The sequence below is a fragment of the Lutjanus erythropterus genome, chromosome 5 (assembly GCF_056507025.1).
Source record: "Lutjanus erythropterus isolate fLutEry1 chromosome 5, fLutEry1.hap2, whole genome shotgun sequence".
NCBI classification, from domain to species: domain Eukaryota; kingdom Metazoa; phylum Chordata; class Actinopteri; order Lutjaniformes; family Lutjanidae; genus Lutjanus; species Lutjanus erythropterus.
The window spans coordinates 21,693,176-21,713,071 of record NC_139321.1 but is presented as its reverse complement, the minus strand read 5'-3'; the positions used below and the strand labels follow the sequence as shown (position 1 = coordinate 21,713,071).

The following is a 19,896-nucleotide window of genomic DNA, read 5'->3' as shown; positions in this document are numbered from 1 at the left end:
TTGGACATAGACCAGATTGTAATTTAAAGGGACAGTTCACCCCAAAATCAAAAATACATTACTTTCTGGTGTGAGTTGCCAAGTTTTGGCGACATCAGCTGTGGAGATATATGCCATCTATTGAACTCTGCTTGTTGTGCTTAAAGTGCTAAAATAACAAAGAAGAAAAAAAAACATTTGAAAAAATTCAACAGCAATATCTCTTTCCAGAAATCATGACCTGAATGGTTACTCAAGATAACCATCAGACCTTGTTGTGAGCAGTTTAATGTATAAACTTTGCCTTTTTTCTATGGTAGAAAGGAAATAGTTCCACTAGCTGATATTCAAAACTGTGCCACTCACAGCAAAACAATCTAGATGGATAAACAACACTACGGGATGGAAGAAATACATGTAGCTTTGATTTTTGGGTGAGCAAGCTCATTAATTGCACTGTAGAAGTGGATCAACAGCTTAACTTCCTCAGTGGCACTTGAATGAACTTCCTGATGGGCCTTTTTATAATGTAAGATTGTGTGTGTGTGTGCATGTGTGTGTGTGTGTGTGTGTGTGTGTGTGTGTGTGTGTGTGTGTGTGTGTGTGTGTGTGTGTGTATGTATGTGTACACAAGCTGGGCTCCATTGTCATCCCCACAGTTATCCTGTGAGTGTGTTCAGCTTCACTGCAGTGTAATTAATAACAGTAGAGCACCACAAACTATAGTCTGGAAAGTTAAATTAATTTGTCACATGTATTAATCAGCACACCTCTGAGTATATCAACAAAAAATAAGCATTGCAACATATACAAAGGCACTGGTGGTCTCAAGTGGGGCACTTGCCTTCCATTGTGGCACCAATTTTGAAAAAAAGCTGTAAAAGCCCTCTTGAATGCTCCTGTGGTGAATAAGACATGATAGAGTGCCCTCCCAGTGGAGAAAACACAATGTAGTGTCACAGGCTGCCGTACATGCTAGAAAACTAGTTGACTTCTATGTGCGCTAGATTGCTAAACTGTTAATTGTTATTTGTGTGTTATTACTTAGTTGTAGTGCTTGAACTTAAAGTAACATAATAAAACTATTTTAGTCTAAACAAAGTGTCTCACCATAAATCCATTACAACTTTCTGCACACTTGTGACCCACTGCTGAGGCCCTTTTTACTTTTTTCACTCCTGTCCATTAGACAGCCTTAAAATACCATTGTATGAAGGTATTATTGATGGCAACAATAGGATTGCATTTCTACACTGTGCATGTGTTGCTTTCACTGTGTCCACCCCTTTTTGCTTCAAACATAAAAATTCATTTTGTGTAATAAGTAACCATATCCTGATTTTTGCCTGGTCTTATCTGCAGTGCAAGAAGGTATTAGAAACATCAGTAAATGTAATGCATGTGTCTTATAGCAGACCATCCACTGTTGTAATTATCATCCCAGTCTCTTGGTGACGCTCTTTTATAATGTCTGCCTCAGTGACTCATGGATGCTGTGTCGTGTTTCATCCTATCTGTGCCAGTGGAACTGGAGTATTGGGTTAGAGCCGAGGGCTGTGTAGGCATGCGTATTCGTCTATGTGTGGGTGTGTATGGGAGAAAAGGAGAGAGACTGTGTATGTGTGTTTGTGAAAGTTCAAGAGAGACGGAGAGAGAGAGAGAGTCTGTGTGTGTGTGTGAGTAGTGGTGAAATGGGGATAGAGAGAGAGAGAGGAATCCAAGCTGACAGCTTCCCTAATAGAGCATGATTAACTCGGCTAGAGAAGCAGGGAACCGTTGGATTACAGCTGCATTTTCAGTCGATATTTTTATGTGTAGGATTTAGCAATCATGTCGACAGTACATTGGTCTCTGAAAGCATGTTTAATAATGGACCAGCGAATAAACTTAAAATGGTCGCTGCATTTTTTACTGTTTAACCTCGTTTTTGGCGTCTCGTTTGGAGAAGTCCGTTACACCCTTCCAGAGGAGATGCAGCGGGGGTCGGTTATCGGGAATGTTGCGCGGGACCTGGGGCTGGATTCGACGGAGCTTGGTGCTCGTCGAGCCCGTGTTGTTGCAGAAGGAACCAGCCAGCTGTGTGAACTGGACACTGCGTCAGGCAATCTTTTGATCAGCCAGCGGATAGACCGAGAAGAGCTCTGCGCGCAAGCCAGTGTCTGCAGTCTACAGTATCAGCTCTTGCTTGAAAATCCCCTTCAAGCATACAGCTTAGTTTTGGATATTGCAGATATAAACGACAACAGCCCGGTGTTCACCGCAAGGGAGATAAAACTAGATTTAGTCGAATCCACAGTTTTGGGGAGACGCTTTCCCCTGGAGAGCGCGCATGACCCCGATTTGGGAACCAACTCAATCCGTGAATACAAACTGAGCCCGAATGAACACTTTGCACTGGAAATGAGCACCCAAATAAACGGCAATGCTTATCCTGAACTAGTTCTTAAAAAAGCCTTGGACCGGGAGGCACAAGCTGAACATGTACTGAAAATCAATGGGATTGACGGCGGGAATCCGGTCAGATCAGGAACTGCTTCTATCTATATCCGTGTTTTGGACGCCAATGATAATGTCCCAGTTTTTAGCCAACGAGTTTACAAAGCTTCTGTGCCAGAGAACTCGGCCATAGGGACTGTCATAGCCACGCTTAATGCCACGGACCTGGATGAAGGAATTTATGGAGAGATAACATACTCTTTTAGTCACCTGTCAGACCAGCTAGGGGGAGTTATTGAGATTAACGCTCAGAATGGAGAAGTTCGGGTGGCAGGTCTTCTTGACTATGAAGAGGCTAGTACGCATGAACTGGATGTTCAGGCTAAAGATGGAGGTGGTCAGGCCTCTCACTGCAAACTTATAATTGACGTCACTGATGTAAATGACAATAAACCTGTGATAGAAATAAAGTCAGCCTCTGCTAACGTGGCTGAAGACTCCAAGCCAGGAACTATGGTTGCTCTGATTAATGTGTATGACCTGGATACTGGGAGCAGTGGGCACGTCACGTGTACAATCTCAGACAATGTTCCATTTAAAATTGTATCAGAGGTCAAAAACTATTACATGTTGGTGACTGATGGAATACTAGACAGAGAGTTTCAGTCAGAGTATAACATCACAGTTACTGCCACTGATGCGGGCTCTCCCTCACTCTCTGGTGTCAAAGTTATAACAATCGTGGTTAATGATATAAATGACAACCCCCCAACTTTTACGCAGCGCGAGTACGATGCCAACATCTTGGAAAACCAACCCGTTGGCACGTTTGTGATGAAAGTCAAAGCAGAGGACATTGATGACGGGTCCAATGCTAAAATACTGTACCAAATATCAAGGGACACAAAGTCAGAAGTGTCCTCTTTCCTTACCATCAACTCAGAGACAGGGGAGCTCTTCACATCACGCCTGTTTGACTATGAGCAGTCAGTTCACTTCCACATTAAGGTGACCGCTCGAGATGGAGGCGACCCTCCTCTCTCCACCACCTGCACGGTTAACGTTTTTATTAAGGACCAAAATGACAATGCACCTGTTGTCCTATATCCCGTCCAAACCACCGGGTTCATTGCTGAAGATATGGTGCCAGTTGAAGCGCCTAAAGGTTACCTGGTAACTAAAGTGGTAGCTGTGGATGGTGACTCTGGCCATAACGCCTGGCTGTCCTACAGAATAATCAAAGCAACGCGGCCCAACCTCTTTATGGTCGGTCTGCATACAGGAGAAATCAGAACTGTGCGAGCATTCATGGAGGAGGATGAACCGAAACAAACTCTTTTAGTTTTAGTAACCGATAACGGGCCCGAATCACTATCCGCTACTGTTACAGTTAGCATAATAATTGGAGACGGGCTGCCTGTTTTAAACGAACTCTTTGAGTTTGCAGATGAGTCACAGGACACCGATAATTTAACGCTCTATTTGATCATCGCTCTGGCGGCCGTTTCCTCTCTTTTCATCCTCTTAATCAGTGGAGTGTTTTATTTTAAGCTGTGCCGGCGGGGTTATGTTTACCGTTCAACCGCGGCTAGTCTCCCCGTTTTCCCCCCGGCCTACTGCCCCCCTAGTTTTACAGATTTCAGCCGTTGCGGGACACTGCTGAAAGACGACCGGTATGATTCCTTCTTGACCACTGGGTCGTGGAGAGGCGATTTTCGTTTCGGCTCAAACACAGACACTGACACACTAAAGAAAAGAAGTGCAGCCTATCAAAAAAGCACCCTAAGGCGCGCTAGCACAGATAGAGCTACTCTGAAGGTGAGGGCAGGTGCACCGCATCCTTGTTACGTGATACAGTGAGACTCTGACAGAACACGTTGTAAATATGTTGTAAAATAATCCCTCTGCGGTGAATTTCATTTGGACCCTCTGACTGTCAAATATTTTATAATTAGAGCCTGACCAATAAGGGATTTTTGCTATTAAGAAGTGAAACAAAAATCTGATGTTGATATTGCATTGATCCCTCATATGTGGTTATCAAACACTGACAATGGAAGCAGAATATTTTAATGTTTAACAGTTTTTATTATCCAGAATGACAGAGTACTGAAACAGTAAAGTTTCCCTGGTTTTTTAAATTATTACAAATAACTATAAATATAAAAGAACAAAAACAGAACTAAAATAAACTTGAATTAAGAAAAACAATGACATATAAAAAACAAACAAACAAACAAGCAGGCTATTAGGATTATGTTTTGTCAAAAAAAGGTTTCATATCAGCACACAGGAGACAATATATATACAGATACCAATATAGACCCATCTAGCCATGATAGTCCAATGTCTGCTGATAATATCGGACGACTTATGTTCTGTCTGGTTCTAGTTATTGCATTCTTTCTTCCATGGTTGTATAGTATTGGTAGAAAAATACATATTGTGCTTATGTTAAAAATCTCAACATTTTTCTATGGAAGTACCTGTACCTACAGAAGCCCTGAGAAGCAAATGAGGGGGAAAAAATATGGTGATCCAGTTTCTTAGTCTGACCTATTTTTTCTTTCCTGTGTTTATGACTTAAGAATAAGAATGAAGACATTAATAATGTTTAATCTGACTGTGGTTGAGAAAAAAAAAATCAGCAGTTGTTGTTTTTTTCTGTATTTTTATGTCACCTGTTCCACAGATAAAAAACATATTTAAGGAACTTGGAAAGATTATCCTGAAGGAAAAAAAAATCTGTTCTCAAGTTATAAACACATGAAAGAAAACTCTTTAGATCACAATTAGAAAATGGACCACCAAACTTCATTCTGACTTGCCTCTCAGGGCTTCTGTATGTGCATGAATATTGTTGTCAGTGAATCAATGTGTTTTATAATTTTGGATTTTTGTATAACCTGAACCTCATCACCCACAATCCAGCCTTGGCCATAGACTGAAATCTTAACTTTGTAGATAGTCTTCTGGAATATTTTTAAAAAATAGTATTGTATCATAAATAAAGTCATCTGTTTTGTTTGCATTTTTTTCTTCAAGCTGAAAAAGTTTGCATCAGTATCCCTTTGTGAGAGAGATATAACCTATTGTGTGTCTCATTTGCTGCATTTGAAATGCATGGTAGATCTTTTTTTAACGCTCTGTCACTGTATCTTCTGATAGCAATATATCTGATGCAGATGATGTAGTCTGAGCTGTTTATCTTGTTTTGTCTGTGGTATATTTCTCTCAGCCTCTGTTTAGGCTTTTGTGTAAAACAGCCTTCATGCGTTTATTTATTATCCACTTTTGACATGGAATACACTGCAGCCAAGTTTTGATAATACTATGTTATATTTGCCCAAAATAACACGATTTGTTATGTGCAAGATATTATCCATTTTTGACATGGAATACACTCCAGCCAAGTTTTGATAATGCCACATTATATTTGTACAAAATAACATGATTTGTTGTGTGACAGAGACATACTACAGCTTTGCACTACATTCTGAATTGAACAATATGTAACCAGATTCTGACTGTGTATTGATGGAAAATAAACTTTAAAAGAAGATTGTGTTTTACTTTTCCATTGGCCCAGAACTGGTAAAGGAAATGAGTGAAGGACATCTATAACATAAACCAATACTGATTTCAATTATATAAAAAAATCCAAGGCAACTGTAATAACAAGGAATATAAAACTTGCACCCTATCAAAGTCTTGAATACATGCAAAGTGCTGATAAATAAAACTCAGGTGAACCTCCTCTAATGTAGATCCTCTTATTTCTCTGCTTGGACCTCAAATGTGGACAATGCAATCTTTCCTTGCAGCATATGTGTGTAATTGCAGGCACTTGTAGTTATGATAGATCACTGTCCTGTGACATTTGAATGAATCCATTTTATTCCACAATCCTAAAGATGTTGCATTTGAATCTGCAGACATCAGTAAGTAAATAGTTAATTATTCAATACAAACACCACTAAAACAGTCCTTAATATTATTTAATTAGGGAATACCTATGGAAATGAAAGAATGGTTCTTTTTAAAAACACAGTTATTGCATAAAACATCAATTTGACAATAGTTATGAAACATAAATAGAAGTAGAAGAATCCTAATAATGTATTCTTTCAGACCATTAGATCGGCTCTCAGTTATCAGGTCTCTTTAGCATCAAGACACACAAATAGCACAGGAAGAACAAGAGTACGAAAGAAAAACATTTTTAAAGTCACATAAACAACAGAATACTAAATATTTTTACATGTAATAATGTTGAAAAGTACATAGATTGGAGCTGCATTCAGGTCAGTAGTTAGAGTCTTATACAACAGTTACATGGTTGTGGTGGTGATGGTGTGTGTGCGTGTGTGTGTGTGTGTGTGTGTGTGTGTGTGTGTGTGTGTGTGTGTGTGTGTGTGTGTGTGTGTGTTCCTGCCTGCTACTCTGTCATGGTAGTGAAGCAGAGAGGTTTTGTCATCAAAAGTATTCCCATGTGAATTCATGTGTATTCCTGTTTTGTGTTATAGCTGCAGGCTCTTTTGTGCTCCTAATTTCAGCCTTGGGAGGAGAGGGAAAAAACGCACAGTTCTTAATTTTTCTTTTTTTAAATCTGGGTCACAAGAACACTGTTTTAAGCAGTAAGGTTTACAATATTGGAGAATGACAGAAAAGTATGTCAGTTTAATGGCATGTCTGATTTTAATTTACACAAGCATCATTGAGTTTTCAGTGTTTTTGAATATACAGGGTAGCTTAATTTTGTTTTAGAGAAATGTCTTTTGGAGACTCAATTAAAAGAAGAAACTCAGCTACATTCTGGGTTGCTGGTTTGGAATTACCATACAATGGAGCAGAACACCAAGTTGAAGCTTAAGCTTGGTTGGTAATATCTTATTTTTATTTTACAAATCGCAAAGTAGTCCTACTCAAGTAAGGCACGAAATATTTGAAAGATTTATGTAGCTGGACTCCGGCATCTGGAATTGGACTAGCATGTCTTTAAGTTAAAGCAGCCACTGGAAGTTTTGGGCCAGTTACAAAACATCAGTGTGTCATATGTCATGTTATTTATTATTTCACAATGGATATGTGTATAATCCATATGAATGTAAAAGAATGTGATACAAAAGCTGTGATTAATTAGTGATTTTCAGGGTTCATACTAACTTTTCTTTTTCTCCTTTCTTTTCTCGGTGCACTCCTTGAATGAAACGTTTTCAATCCAGCAGGTAAGATGATTTTCATTTCTCTTTGTCTTTATCTCTTTAATCTCACACACAGCCCACTACTTTTTATTACTCTGTTAGGTTAGTATTACAGACTTGCTTCATCAATAATATACTCAATTCCCCAAATCAATATGGAACACAGATGACTGAAAATTAGTTTATATCCATTTTCTATTCTCTTTCTTTCTTTATTCTCTCTTTAAATTTTAACATACATGATGCATATCTTCCCAAATGCTGCTTTGAAAGTGGTATTCGTGCAAGACTGAAATTGCAGTCTTGTAACATAGGCAGCTGGGTTGCTCTTATTTGTGTGTGCTTTTACCCCAGGCTTTAAACTACATGAATATTAATAATTTGGCTGCTGCTGTGCAGTCATTGCCTGAATAATGCACAATCATGATGTGCAGAATGTTATGCTCTGCAGCAGTATATGCTAATATTATGTGTGAATAGGGGGATGTACAAAGCACCATCGTGACCCACTTAAAAAAAAGGCATTCCTACCTATGCAGACATCATGATTAGTATCAGTATTCTTTCATGCTTGTGGATGACTGTTGCAGTGGTTTCACACTAGATGTTAATTCCACTGCTCAAATGTAGGTCACTGGATTCATCAGTCAGAATGCACCAGGAGAGAAAAGATTATCTATCTCTCACTCTTTCTCACTCCCTATCTATCTATCTATCTATCTATCTATCTATCTATCTATCTATCTATCTATCTATCTATCATGGTACAGACATAATCTATTAATAATTGATAGAGTGACCATCAGTAGATTCTGTAAAAGTACCATTTTACTTCATGTATATATATATGTCCACAATTGTTCTTAGCATCGTTTTAAACATTTTCTTACATTTGAGATCATTGCAACTGTTACACTTTATATAGACCAGACGCAAAGTACTGAGAACTACCTCTCAAAACCATACAAAGTATTCCCAGACTTGACTTTCAATCAGTCCTCCGTGTAATCAGATACTAAATAATGCTGATACCAAAAATTTTTGTATTTTAGACTTTTTGGACCTTTCATTCTTCCCTGGTTTTTGATGTTGTAGATCCAGAGCAAAGTAAAGCAAGGAGGGCTTGTAATGTTTGGGTGCATGATAACACTGATGTTGTTTTACTTAGTCACTGTTGGTGGTGCTGTTGCCTAAGCAGACTCTTTGTCTAACATCAGCTTTATCATATGTCACCGCCCGTCTTCGAAGGAAATACGCGATGGTTTTGTGCATATACTCGCTAAGGCTCTACTATGGATGGTGACACTTTGTGGATTTGACCGAAGACAATAAAATATACGGTCGATACTGTGAGCGACATACCATCCTCTTCGGATAACTGTAATTTTGGAGCTGATATTCATGAGAAGATATGGATATTCTGAAGAGCAAATGCGCCTTATCGGACTGGAGAGTCTCCATTTTGCTTTTGTGTTTTCTCACTGGGGTTAGCGGACAAATCCGTTATTCTATACCGGAGGAGATGAGAAAAGGGCTGTTTGTCGGAGACGTTGCAAAAGACCTGGGCCTGGATGTTAAAAGGTTGGTTTCTGGTCGGGCTCGGCTTGTCATAGATGGTGGTAACCAATATGTTGTGCTGAACCAGAACAAAGGGCATATTGTTGTCAATGAAAGAATTGACAGAGAAAAATTATGCGCCAAGAAATCACCCTGTAGCTTCAGTCTAGAAATTGTCCTTGAAGATCCACTTGAATTGTTTTCCATTACAATCGAAATACAAGATGTAAACGATCATGCTCCTGCTTTCCCCAAAAAGGAAATTAATTTGGAAATAAGCGAATCGACGCCCACAGGGACTGTATTCTTGCTTGATAGCGCAGCTGACCCTGACGTAGGAATTAACTCACTGCAAAGCTACTCTTTAAAGGCAAATGATCATTTTGTTCTTAAACAACACAGTCGAACAGATGGGAGTAAATATGCTGAAATGGTGCTTCAGAGTGGTTTGGACCGCGAGAAGCAAAGCGATCATACTCTCATATTAACGGCTGTGGATGGTGGGGAACCGCAGAGGTCTGGAACAGTAAAGATATTCGTATCTGTTCTTGACGCCAACGACAACGCACCCGTTTTCACACAACCTGTGTACAAAACAACTGTCTCAGAAAATGTTTTGCGAGGCACCATTATTACTAGAGTCAGTGCCGCAGATGCAGACCAAGGCTACAATGGTAACGTCACATATTCTTTCACCCACTTAGACGAGGAGACCTCTTGTCCTTTTGAAATAAATCCTCATACGGGAGAGGTTAAACTCACCGGTGACATCGATTACGAGGTTTCTCCAAATTACGAAATAAACCTTCAAGCAAAAGATCCATGGGGTGTAGCTGGCGCCAGCAAATTAATAATTGAGATAGGAGACGTGAATGATAACAGCCCCATAATAACAATGGCTTCGTATTCGGGCAAGATTTCAGAGGATTCTGCTCCTGGTACAGTTGTGGCGTTGATTAGTGTCCAAGATAAAGATTCCGGTAAAAATGGACAGGTTCGTTTAAATATAGATGAAACTCTCCCGTTCAAAATTAAATCATCTCTCAGAAACTATCACACATTGGTCACGGAGCAAAATCTCGACCGAGAAAAGCGTTCCAGGTACAATATTACTCTCACTGCGACAGACGAGGGCTCGCCTGCCTTATCAAGCAGAAAAACTGTGGTTTTAGACGTTACTGATATTAATGACAACGCACCAGCTTTCAGCCAAAATGTTTACAACACCCAGGTAATGGAGAACAATTCACCTGGTGTCACACTGTTGCAGATCCACGCCACAGATCCAGATCAGGGCCAAAATGCTCGCATATCCTACTTTCTTATCGACGGCGAGGTTAGTGGAAATCCAGTGTCCACATATTTCTCCATAAATACGGAGAGTGGAGTCATTCAGTCGTTGCGTTCACTCGACTATGAACAAGTCAAGGAGTACAAAATACGAGTAAAAGCGCAAGATGGAGGCTCGCCACCACTCAGTAGTAACACAACAGTTATTGTGCGTGTCCTGGACCAGAACGACAACCCTCCCCAGGTTCTGTATCCAGTCCAGACTGGTGGCTCTCTGGTAGCTGAAATGGTGCCTCGTTCAGCAGATGTGGGCTATCTGGTGACTAAAGTGGTGGCTGTTGATGTGGACTCTGGACAGAATGCCTGGTTGTCCTATAAACTGCAGAAAGCCACAGACAGGGCGCTGTTTGAAGTGGGCTTACAGAATGGAGAAATCAGAACTATCCGCCAAGTGACTGATAAAGATGCTGTCAAACAAAGACTGACTGTTATAGTGGAGGACAACGGGCAGCCGTCTCGTTCAGCTACAGTCATTGTTAACGTGGCGGTGGCGGACAGCTTCCCTGAAGTGCTGTCGGAGTTCACTGACTTTCCACACGACAAGGAGTACAATGACAACCTGACTTTTTACTTAGTGTTGGCTTTGGCTGTAGTTTCCTTCCTCTTCATCACGTGTTTGGTGGTTATTATATCAGTGAAAATCTACAGATGGAGACAGTCTCGCATCCTGTATCACTCCAATCTCCCTGTCATTCCATATTATCCACCACGTTACTCAGACACTTTGGGGACAGGGACTCTCCCACACGTGTACAACTACGAGGTGTGCAGGACGACTGACTCGAGAAAGAGTGACATCAAGTATGCGCAACCAAAGAGTCAAAGTTTGGTTAGTGTAGATGACGCTGGAACTGAAACTCTGCAGCATCGAGAGCAGTCATCAGCAATATCTAACATGTCTACTCTGGTAAGTCGGCCTGTGAGACTTTCTGCTAATCATCTAACTTCTTACATCTGTGAACATGATAACATATTGATAGAAAGTTAACTTTCATTTTTTTGTGTTTATATCAAGAATTGTAGTTGACATAGTGTGCATATAAAAACACGTGGCACAAGATGATGCTGACATCTCTTTCACTGTCCATGGTGCTGAAGTGTTTCTTTGCACTGAGGCACTGATGTTATTTAAGGTCGTTGGGTTTGGTTGACTATGAAGAGACCCTGGTTTGTATGTGTTCAGTTATTTTTCCCCAATATGTTCTTGGCTTGGATTTTGTGTATTTAATAGTACGTTCATTTTTAAGTGACTTTGTCATAAAATTCAGTACATTGAAATTTAGTATATTAAAAATTACGCTACTTGCCAACAATATCTCTCTCTCTCTCTCTCTCTCTCTCTCTCTCTCTCTCTCTCTCTCTCTCTCTCTCTCTCTGTCTCTCTCTCTCTCTCTCTCTCTCTCTCTCTCTCTCTCTCTCTATCTCCCTGTCTCTCTCTCCCTCCCTCCCTGTCTGTTCAACCAGACAAAGGTACAAAGGTTGATAGTCTTGTGGATATACTGTTTTACCAGAAAACAGAGCTTTGAATTTTGCATATATGTTTCCCGATAAAGAGAGAGAGACTCATAGACTCTTATCTCTATTGATTAATTTCTTTTCTCATTTCCTGACCAAAGGAAAAAAAACATCCATGGGATAAGAATGAGCAACCTCTGTGTGATTTAAAACACACCAGCCTTGCGGAGCTGGACATTGGCTTATACGAGTTTCATATTTTATCCTCTAAGTGACGCTGTTGTCTGGTAAACCACTTCTGCTGTGCATTGTGAGGCAGTGCTATTCCCTCCCCTGTTATTGCGTTTTACAAGAGATGATCCGTGTTTGTTACAAGCTGCGCCTCGTCGGATGATGCACATTTTCAACGGTAATCTACGTTTTCTTCACTGAGTTGAGATCTCCGCTAAGTCGTTCGGTTTCCTCGAAGTCCCTTTTTCACATGGCGTTTAAAGAACATCATCGAGACAGTGGCGTAATATGGCGACTGTTTGGACGATTGCGTTGGGCAGTGTGCCTGTTCATTTTTCAGTTTATTTTTCTTAATCAAGCGGGGGCACAGATCCGGTATTCAATCCCGGAGGAAATGAAGAGAGGGTCCCTCGTTGGAAACCTAGCTCAAGATCTTGGTTTGGATTTAAAAAGGCTCCGTTCTGGTCGGGCCCGTATCGTGACCGGAGAAAACGTCCAGTACACTGAGCTGAAGGCAGACAAAGGGACTTTGGTCGTGAATGAGAGAATAGACCGAGAGCAGCTTTGTGGAGACGTGACACCGTGTAGCTTCACCTTTGAGATTTTACTGGAAAAACCAATGGAGCTGCACCCGGTGACGATAGAAGTATTAGACGTCAACGACAACGCTCCCACTTTCCAAAACAGCCACTTGGAATTTGAAATAAGCGAATCCGCTGCGCTTGGTTCACGTTTTGTTTTAGAGAGTGCGGACGATGCTGATGTTGGTGAAAATGGTCTTCAGAACTACATTTTGACTCCAAACGACAATTTTGTTTTGAAACAACACGTTAATCCGGACGGCAGTAAATATGCCGAAATGGTGCTTCAGAAACCCTTAGACAGAGAAGCACAGCCACGCCTGTCTCTGAAACTGTTGGCTGTGGACGGAGGAAATCCACAAAGATCGGGTACAGTAAATATAGACATCAAGATTCTAGATATTAATGATAATGCCCCTGTTTTTAATCAGTCTGTGTATAAGGCCGCAGTGGTTGAAAATGCGCAAAAAGGCACTTATATTGCGACTGTGAATGCAAGTGACATGGATAGTGGTTCAAACGGAATGGTAACGTATTCCTTTTCAAAATCCAAAGCAGGAATAGCTGATTTATTCGATATAGATGAAGCAACTGGAAGAATATATGTAGCAAAGGAAATAGATTTTGAAAAAGACAAGAAAATCGAATTCCGAGTTGAAGCTAAAGATAAAGGCGGACTGACAGATTCAAGCAAAATTGAAATTGAGGTGATCGATGTAAATGACAATGCTCCGGTCATTAACGTTATGTCATTCACGAGTCCTGTGTCAGAAGACTCTCCTACCGGTACCACCATTGGCATCATTAATGTAAAAGATCTTGATTCAGGTGAAAACGGACAAGTGAGGTGCACGATCGAGGGCAATGTTCCCTTTAAAATAAAATCCAATGTAAGAAATTATTATGCATTGGTGACTGATGCTGCATTAGATCGTGAAAATCTCTCGGAATGTAACATCACTGTTCTTGCCTCAGATGCAGGCTCGCCTCCCCTCTCAACTAAAAGAACCTTTTATCTGAAGGTGTCGGATGTCAATGATAATGCTCCAGTATTTCCACGAGGCTTTTACAGTGCCTTCGTGACAGAGAATAACTCACCAGGTGTATCTATAGTAAGTGTTAATGCTAAAGACCCTGATGAAAATCAGAATGCCCGTGTATCCTATATTTTAGAAGACTGCCAGATCAGTGGATCTCCCGTTTCTGAATATGTTTCTGTAAGTGCAGAAAGCGGTGCGATACATGCAGTGCGCTCATTTGATTATGAGCAAATCAAGCAGCTGGTCTTCATCGTCAAAGCGCAGGATGGAGGCTCTCCTCCACTCAGTAGTAATGTGACTGTGAAACTGATGATCCAGGACCAGAACGACAACCCTCCTCAGGTTCTGTACCCAGTCCAGACTGGTGGCTCTCTGGTGGCTGAAATGGTGCCTCGTTCAGCAGATGTGGGCTATCTGGTGACTAAAGTGGTGGCTGTTGATGTGGACTCTGGACAGAATGCCTGGCTGTCCTATAAACTGCAGAAAGCCACAGACAGGGCGCTGTTTGAAGTGGGCTTACAGAATGGAGAAATCAGAACTATCCGCCAAGTGACTGATAAAGATGCTGTCAAACAAAGACTGACTGTTATAGTGGAGGACAACGGGCAGCCGTCTCGTTCAGCTACAGTCATTGTTAACGTGGCGGTGGCGGACAGCTTCCCTGAAGTGCTGTCGGAGTTCACTGACTTTCCACACGACAAGGAGTACAATGACAACCTGACTTTTTACTTAGTGTTGGCTTTGGCTGTAGTTTCCTTCCTCTTCATCACGTGTTTGGTGGTTATTATATCAGTGAAAATCTACAGATGGAGACAGTCTCGCATCCTGTATCACTCCAATCTCCCTGTCATTCCATATTATCCACCACGTTACTCAGACACTTTGGGGACAGGGACTCTCCCACACGTGTACAACTACGAGGTGTGCAGGACGACTGACTCGAGAAAGAGTGGCTGTAAGTTCGGCACAGTAGGTAGTCAGAACGTGCTGATAATGGACCCCAGTTCTACAGGGACGATGCAGCGGATACAGAATGAGAAGAGCATCCTGGACGAACCAGACTCTCCTCTAGAGGTCAGTAAAAGAATTAAGCTTCGTCTGTGTTCTCTGTGTTTTGTAGTTGGATTGATTGGGATATGTTGGAGGCTATAACAGTTACTTTCAGCACCATGGACAGCACACTTTCATTAATTTATAGGAACTCTTTTCCTGCCAAACTCTTTGCAGCGTAAGCAGTGGGAACGTTTTCCTGTCATATATTGCATTTTCCCTCAAAAATCATAAAATTTGCCAAATAATGCATTATTAATGTTCATAATGGCAAAGTTTTTTTTTTTTTCCTTTTTCATCAGCTCAATACCCAGGTGGTTATGGTGAGAGTTGGGTTTAGTTTGAGGAGGTATAAACATTACCTACATGTTGGGTAAAGTTTGCTATTGCCCAAAACAAAAATATTAGCTCTGAATAGTCTTATACGACACAACACGAAATTTCAAACGCCCTATACTAAAGGCAACACATAGGCACATCGATCATCCCAACCTCCACATCGTTATCTTTCGCTGCACCACATGAAATTCACCTTCAGCCTATTTGTAGCCTACTTTTTAATCTTACAAAGAAATCCTTACAGTTATTTTTTTTTTTTTTTTTTTTTTTTTATTGTAGATTTATCGTAGATAAAAGAGTTCAATCCTCATATTAATCTTTATGCACTGGAACACCTTGTGAGCTAATGCGTTGTTGTAGGGACGCATTGCTGCAGTTTCATGATGAAAGCATGCCTATTTTCATATTGTCTGACTGAAATGTTTTACAGCTCATCTGGATGGTTAATTTCATCCGAAGATGTCTGTTTTATGTATTCACGCGGATTGGCTGTATTGTAAGCATATACTTTCGAAAATCTTACTTTAATGTCTGATTTACTTTGGAAATTATTTTTACGTTTTATTATTTCCTTTTTGGTGTAATAGTAATGATAAAATAGGTTGTGCTGAAATCATTCCACTCAAGCTTATCGTGATTTCTATAACATATAGAGTATTAGTACTGTAGTCTTGGCTTCATTTGACGTTCAACTTTTAGACTCTAAGGGACGCTGTTGATCAGTAAAATATTTTCTGTGCTGTCGCGTCATTCAGTCCATCCTCCTACTGACTACACAGTGAAGAAGGCTCTGTGTTTTACTGAGGTTTAGGGCACATAAGAGAGAACATAGGACATGGTGTTTCTGACTTGCGTATAAAGACTGAAGACGTGTTTAGATGTAAGGATTTACCGGATTTCTTAGAACCAGCTTTATCGTCACATCAACCGGATATAATTCACATTTTTTGATTCGTGCCATGAAAGCAACTTGGGGATCGCTCACTAACATACGCACAAGATGGCGTTTGCTTTATGGATTTCGACAGCAAATAGGACTGCTTATGTTGCTGCTTCATGTGGTTAACATGGTAGGTGGCCAGATCCGTTATTCGATACCAGAGGAGATGAAGAAGGGCTCTGTCATTGGTAACGTAGCACAAGATCTGGGTTTAGATCTGAAAAGGCTCCGTTCAGGGCGGGCCCGTATCGTGACCGGAGAAAACATCCAGTACACCGAGCTGAAGACAGACAAAGGGATTCTAGTCGTGAATGAGAGAATAGACCGAGAGCAGCTTTGTGGAGACGTAACGCCATGTAGCTTCAGCTTTGAGGTGATTTTAGAAAATCCAATGGAATTGCACAGAATAACTGTTGAGGTTTTGGATATAAATGATCACTCTCCCGTCTTCCCAAATAAAGATAAACCTATAAGCTTAGAAATCAGCGAATCAGCTTTAGTTGGAGTTCAGTTTCCTTTGCCAAGTGCGGAGGATCTAGATGTGGGATCAAACGCTCTGCAAGATTATACTTTATCACCAAACGACAATTTTATTTTGAAGCAACATGCAAATCCAGATGGCGGTAAATATGTTGAAATGGTGCTGCAGAAGCCTTTAGACAGAGAGCGACATCCGCATTTGTCTTTTAAATTAATCGCAGTTGACGGAGGCTCACCACAGAGATCTGGTACAGTAAATATAGATATCACTGTGTTAGACGCCAACGACAATGTTCCGGTATTTAACCAATCCGTGTATAAAGCATCTGTGAAGGAAAACACGATCAAAGGCACTAGCATTATTACAGTAAATGCCACAGATGCTGACAGCGGTTCATATGGACTCATCACCTACAGTTTGTCTAAAATGAAAGGGAGCGCAGCAGATATATTCAGTATTGATGAAATCAGTGGCACAATTTCTGTGTCTGGTCAGATAGATTATGAAAAAGACCGAAAATATGAGGTGAGGGTAGAGGCAAAGGATCAGGGTGGCCTAACCGGAACAAGTAAAGTTATTTTGGATGTTTTTGATATAAACGACAATGCCCCAGTTATAAATATCATGTCATTTTCCAGCCCTATATCCGAGGATGCAAGTCCTGGTACAACCGTTGCTATTTTAAACATAAAAGATGCAGATTCTGAGAAAAATGGTCAAATAAAATGTTCTATAGATGGAAAACTTCCTTTTAAGATAGAATCATCTCTAACAAATTATTACAATTTGATCTCAGATCAACATTTTGATAGAGAATCGATCTCAGACTATAACATCACAATAACAGCCACTGATTTAGGGTCTCCCCCTCTTTCTAGTTCAACGAAATTGCATCTTAAAATTTCTGACGTAAATGACAACGCACCCTCATTTGATAAAAACAGCTATTCTGCTTACATCACCGAGAATAATTCTCCTGGGGTTTCCATATTTGTTGTGAGCGCGCGAGACTCTGACTGGAATCAAAACGCGAGAATCTCGTATCTTTTAGAAGACACACAAGTCAGTGGTAGTCCAGTTTCTACATATGTGTCTTTAAACTCTGAAACTGGAGTTCTTAGCGCGGTTCGTTCATTTGATTATGAGCAAATTAAACAGCTGCAGCTGGTGGTCAGAGCGCAGGATGGAGGTTCTCCTCCACTCAGTAGTAATGTGACTGTGAAGTTAATGATCCAGGACCAGAACGACAATCCTCCTCAGGTTCTGTACCCAGTCCAGACTGGTGGCTCTCTGGTGGCTGAAATGGTGCCTCGTTCAGCAGATGTGGGCTATCTGGTGACTAAAGTGGTGGCTGTTGATGTGGACTCTGGACAGAATGCCTGGCTGTCCTATAAACTGCAGAAAGCCACAGACAGGGCGCTGTTTGAAGTGGGCTTACAGAATGGAGAAATCAGAACTATCCGCCAAGTGACTGATAAAGATGCTGTCAAACAAAGACTGACTGTTATAGTGGAGGACAACGGGCAGCCGTCTCGTTCAGCTACAGTCATTGTTAACGTGGCGGTGGCGGACAGCTTCCCTGAAGTGCTGTCGGAGTTCACTGACTTTCCACACGACAAGGAGTACAATGACAACCTGACTTTTTACTTAGTGTTGGCTTTGGCTGTAGTTTCCTTCCTCTTCATCACGTGTTTGGTGGTTATTATATCAGTGAAAATCTACAGATGGAGACAGTCTCGCATCCTGTATCACTCCAATCTCCCTGTGATTCCATATTATCCACCACGTTACTCAGACACTTTGGGGACAGGGACTCTCCCACACGTGTACAACTACGAGGTGTGCAGGACGACTGACTCCAGAAAGAGTGACTGTAAGTTCGGCAGAGCTGGTAGTCAGAACGTGCTGATAATGGACCCCAGTTCTACAGGGACGATGCAGCGGATACAGAATGAGAAGAGCATCCTGGACGAACCAGACTCTCCTTTAGAGGTCAGTAAAAGAATTAAGCTTCGTCTGTGTGCTCTGTGTTTTGTAGTTGGATTGACTGGGAGATGTTGGAGGCTATAACAGTTACTTTCAGCACCATGGACAGCCCGCTTTCATTAATTTATAGGAATTTATAGGAACCAGACTCTCCTCTCGAGGTCAGTTAAACAATTTAACTCTGTCTCTGCTATTTGTGTTACGTAGTTGGATTGATCACGAGCAATGGGGCGATACAATCATCACTTTCAGCACCATGGATAGCTCATTCTGTTTACATCAAGTTGTGCTGGAATACAGCTCCTATAAAATTCTTCCAGATTCAGCAGTGGAAAGCATATTACTGTAAACCTGTATCTCTCGCAAAACATGTCAGTTTTTATCAATCTTTTGTCAGCAATGCACAAGTAAGATTTATATTGGATTCTTTAATTTTTTCTTCAATGAAATGTCGCTTGAAGGGTGGTAAGAGTATTGTTTAGATCGAGTGGTTACAAACACTTCGTAATTATTAGGCCAAGTTTGTTGTCACTATTAATTAGAACAAATGTTTCTGCTGTATAATCTCAAAAGAGAACATCATCATCCTGCCATACCCTATGTTAAAGTCAACACATTGACCCACCCATGATTCTGACCTCTACATCCTAACCTTTCGCTACACTATATGAAAGTCACCTTTCAGTCTACTTTTTGCATTGGCAATGCATTTTCGACTCGAAGAGAAATACTTACACTTAATTTTTGCAGATTAATTGTACAATAAGGGTAGCTTCATTTGCATATAATTTTTGTGATAGAGAAGCATGGCTGTACTTACATAATGATGACACAATTGTTTTTATAATGCTTTATAGCTGATGTAGATGATAAAGAACTAATTCATGTATTCTCATGGATCGTCTGTATAAACAAAGTATTTGCAACTAATATTTCACTTTCACTTTTCTTTAACTTTGGACAGGCTGTGTACACGCTTCACTGTTCACGCTGTTTTAATGAATTAGTTCTTTATTTTCTTTTATACTGATAGTGAATTTCTCATAATCTAGTGGATTGTGATAACATGCATTCACTCATGCTTAATGTCATATGAAGAGACGTGTTAATTCCATTAGTGTATTTTAAGAGTGTCAGTACCGTGGTCTTGGTCTCATTTGGTGTTCACATTTTAGGCTCTAAGGGACGCTGTTGATCAGTAAAATGTTTTCTGTGTTGTGTCGTCATTCAGTCCATCCCCCGATTGCCTACAGAGTGAGGAAGGCTC

The 19,896-nt window shown here is 40.7% G+C and overlaps 3 protein-coding genes across 14 annotated transcripts in view; all 3 read left to right on the top strand.

Moving 5' to 3' along the window:
- Window positions 1–19,896, top strand: part of LOC146326785 (protocadherin gamma-C5-like) — a 233,111-nt gene that overhangs the window by 50,755 nt on the left and 162,460 nt on the right. For 2 of the 12 annotated variants that reach the window (XM_084719199.1, XM_084719179.1), the window contains exon 1: window positions 9,016–11,433. The exons of the other annotated variants lie outside the window; for them this stretch is intronic. In XM_084719199.1, coding sequence (XP_084575325.1) covers window positions 9,031–11,433 — 2,403 coding nt within the window. In that variant the 5' untranslated portion in view covers window positions 9,016–9,030. Of the gene's footprint in view, window positions 1–9,015; window positions 11,434–19,896 lie in introns of those variants that run through there. 12 annotated transcript variants of the gene reach the window in all.
- On the top strand, window positions 12,403–14,962 carry LOC146326812 (protocadherin gamma-A7-like). The gene is made up of 3 exons (XM_084719627.1): window positions 12,403–12,867; window positions 14,152–14,907; window positions 14,954–14,962. The coding sequence occupies exons 1-3, from the start codon at window positions 12,463–12,465 to the stop codon at window positions 14,960–14,962; spliced, it is 1,170 nt and encodes a 389-aa protein (XP_084575753.1). The 5' UTR covers window positions 12,403–12,462.
- Window positions 15,895–19,887, top strand: LOC146326811 (protocadherin gamma-A10-like). Its single transcript, XM_084719621.1, has 3 exons — window positions 15,895–16,574; window positions 17,868–18,635; window positions 19,861–19,887. Exons 1-3 carry the CDS (start codon window positions 16,182–16,184, stop codon window positions 19,885–19,887), a joined length of 1,188 nt encoding a protein of 395 aa, XP_084575747.1. The 5' UTR covers window positions 15,895–16,181.

Excerpts from the sequence above, each read along its gene's own strand:
- LOC146326812 (XM_084719627.1), top strand. The coding sequence starts at position 12,463 with ATGGCGTTTAAAGAACATCATCGAGACAGTGGCGTAATATGGCGACTG. Across the intron at positions 12,868-14,151 it reads TGACGATAGAAGTATTAGAC|GACCAGAACGACAACCCTCC; the intron begins GTCAACGACAAC and ends CTGATGATCCAG.
- LOC146326811 (XM_084719621.1), top strand. The coding sequence starts at position 16,182 with ATGAAAGCAACTTGGGGATCGCTCACTAACATACGCACAAGATGGCGT. Across the intron at positions 16,575-17,867 it reads TGGAATTGCACAGAATAACT|TTAATGATCCAGGACCAGAA; the intron begins GTTGAGGTTTTG and ends GTGACTGTGAAG. Across the intron at positions 18,636-19,860 it reads AACCAGACTCTCCTTTAGAG|TCCATCCCCCGATTGCCTAC; the intron begins GTCAGTAAAAGA and ends GTCGTCATTCAG.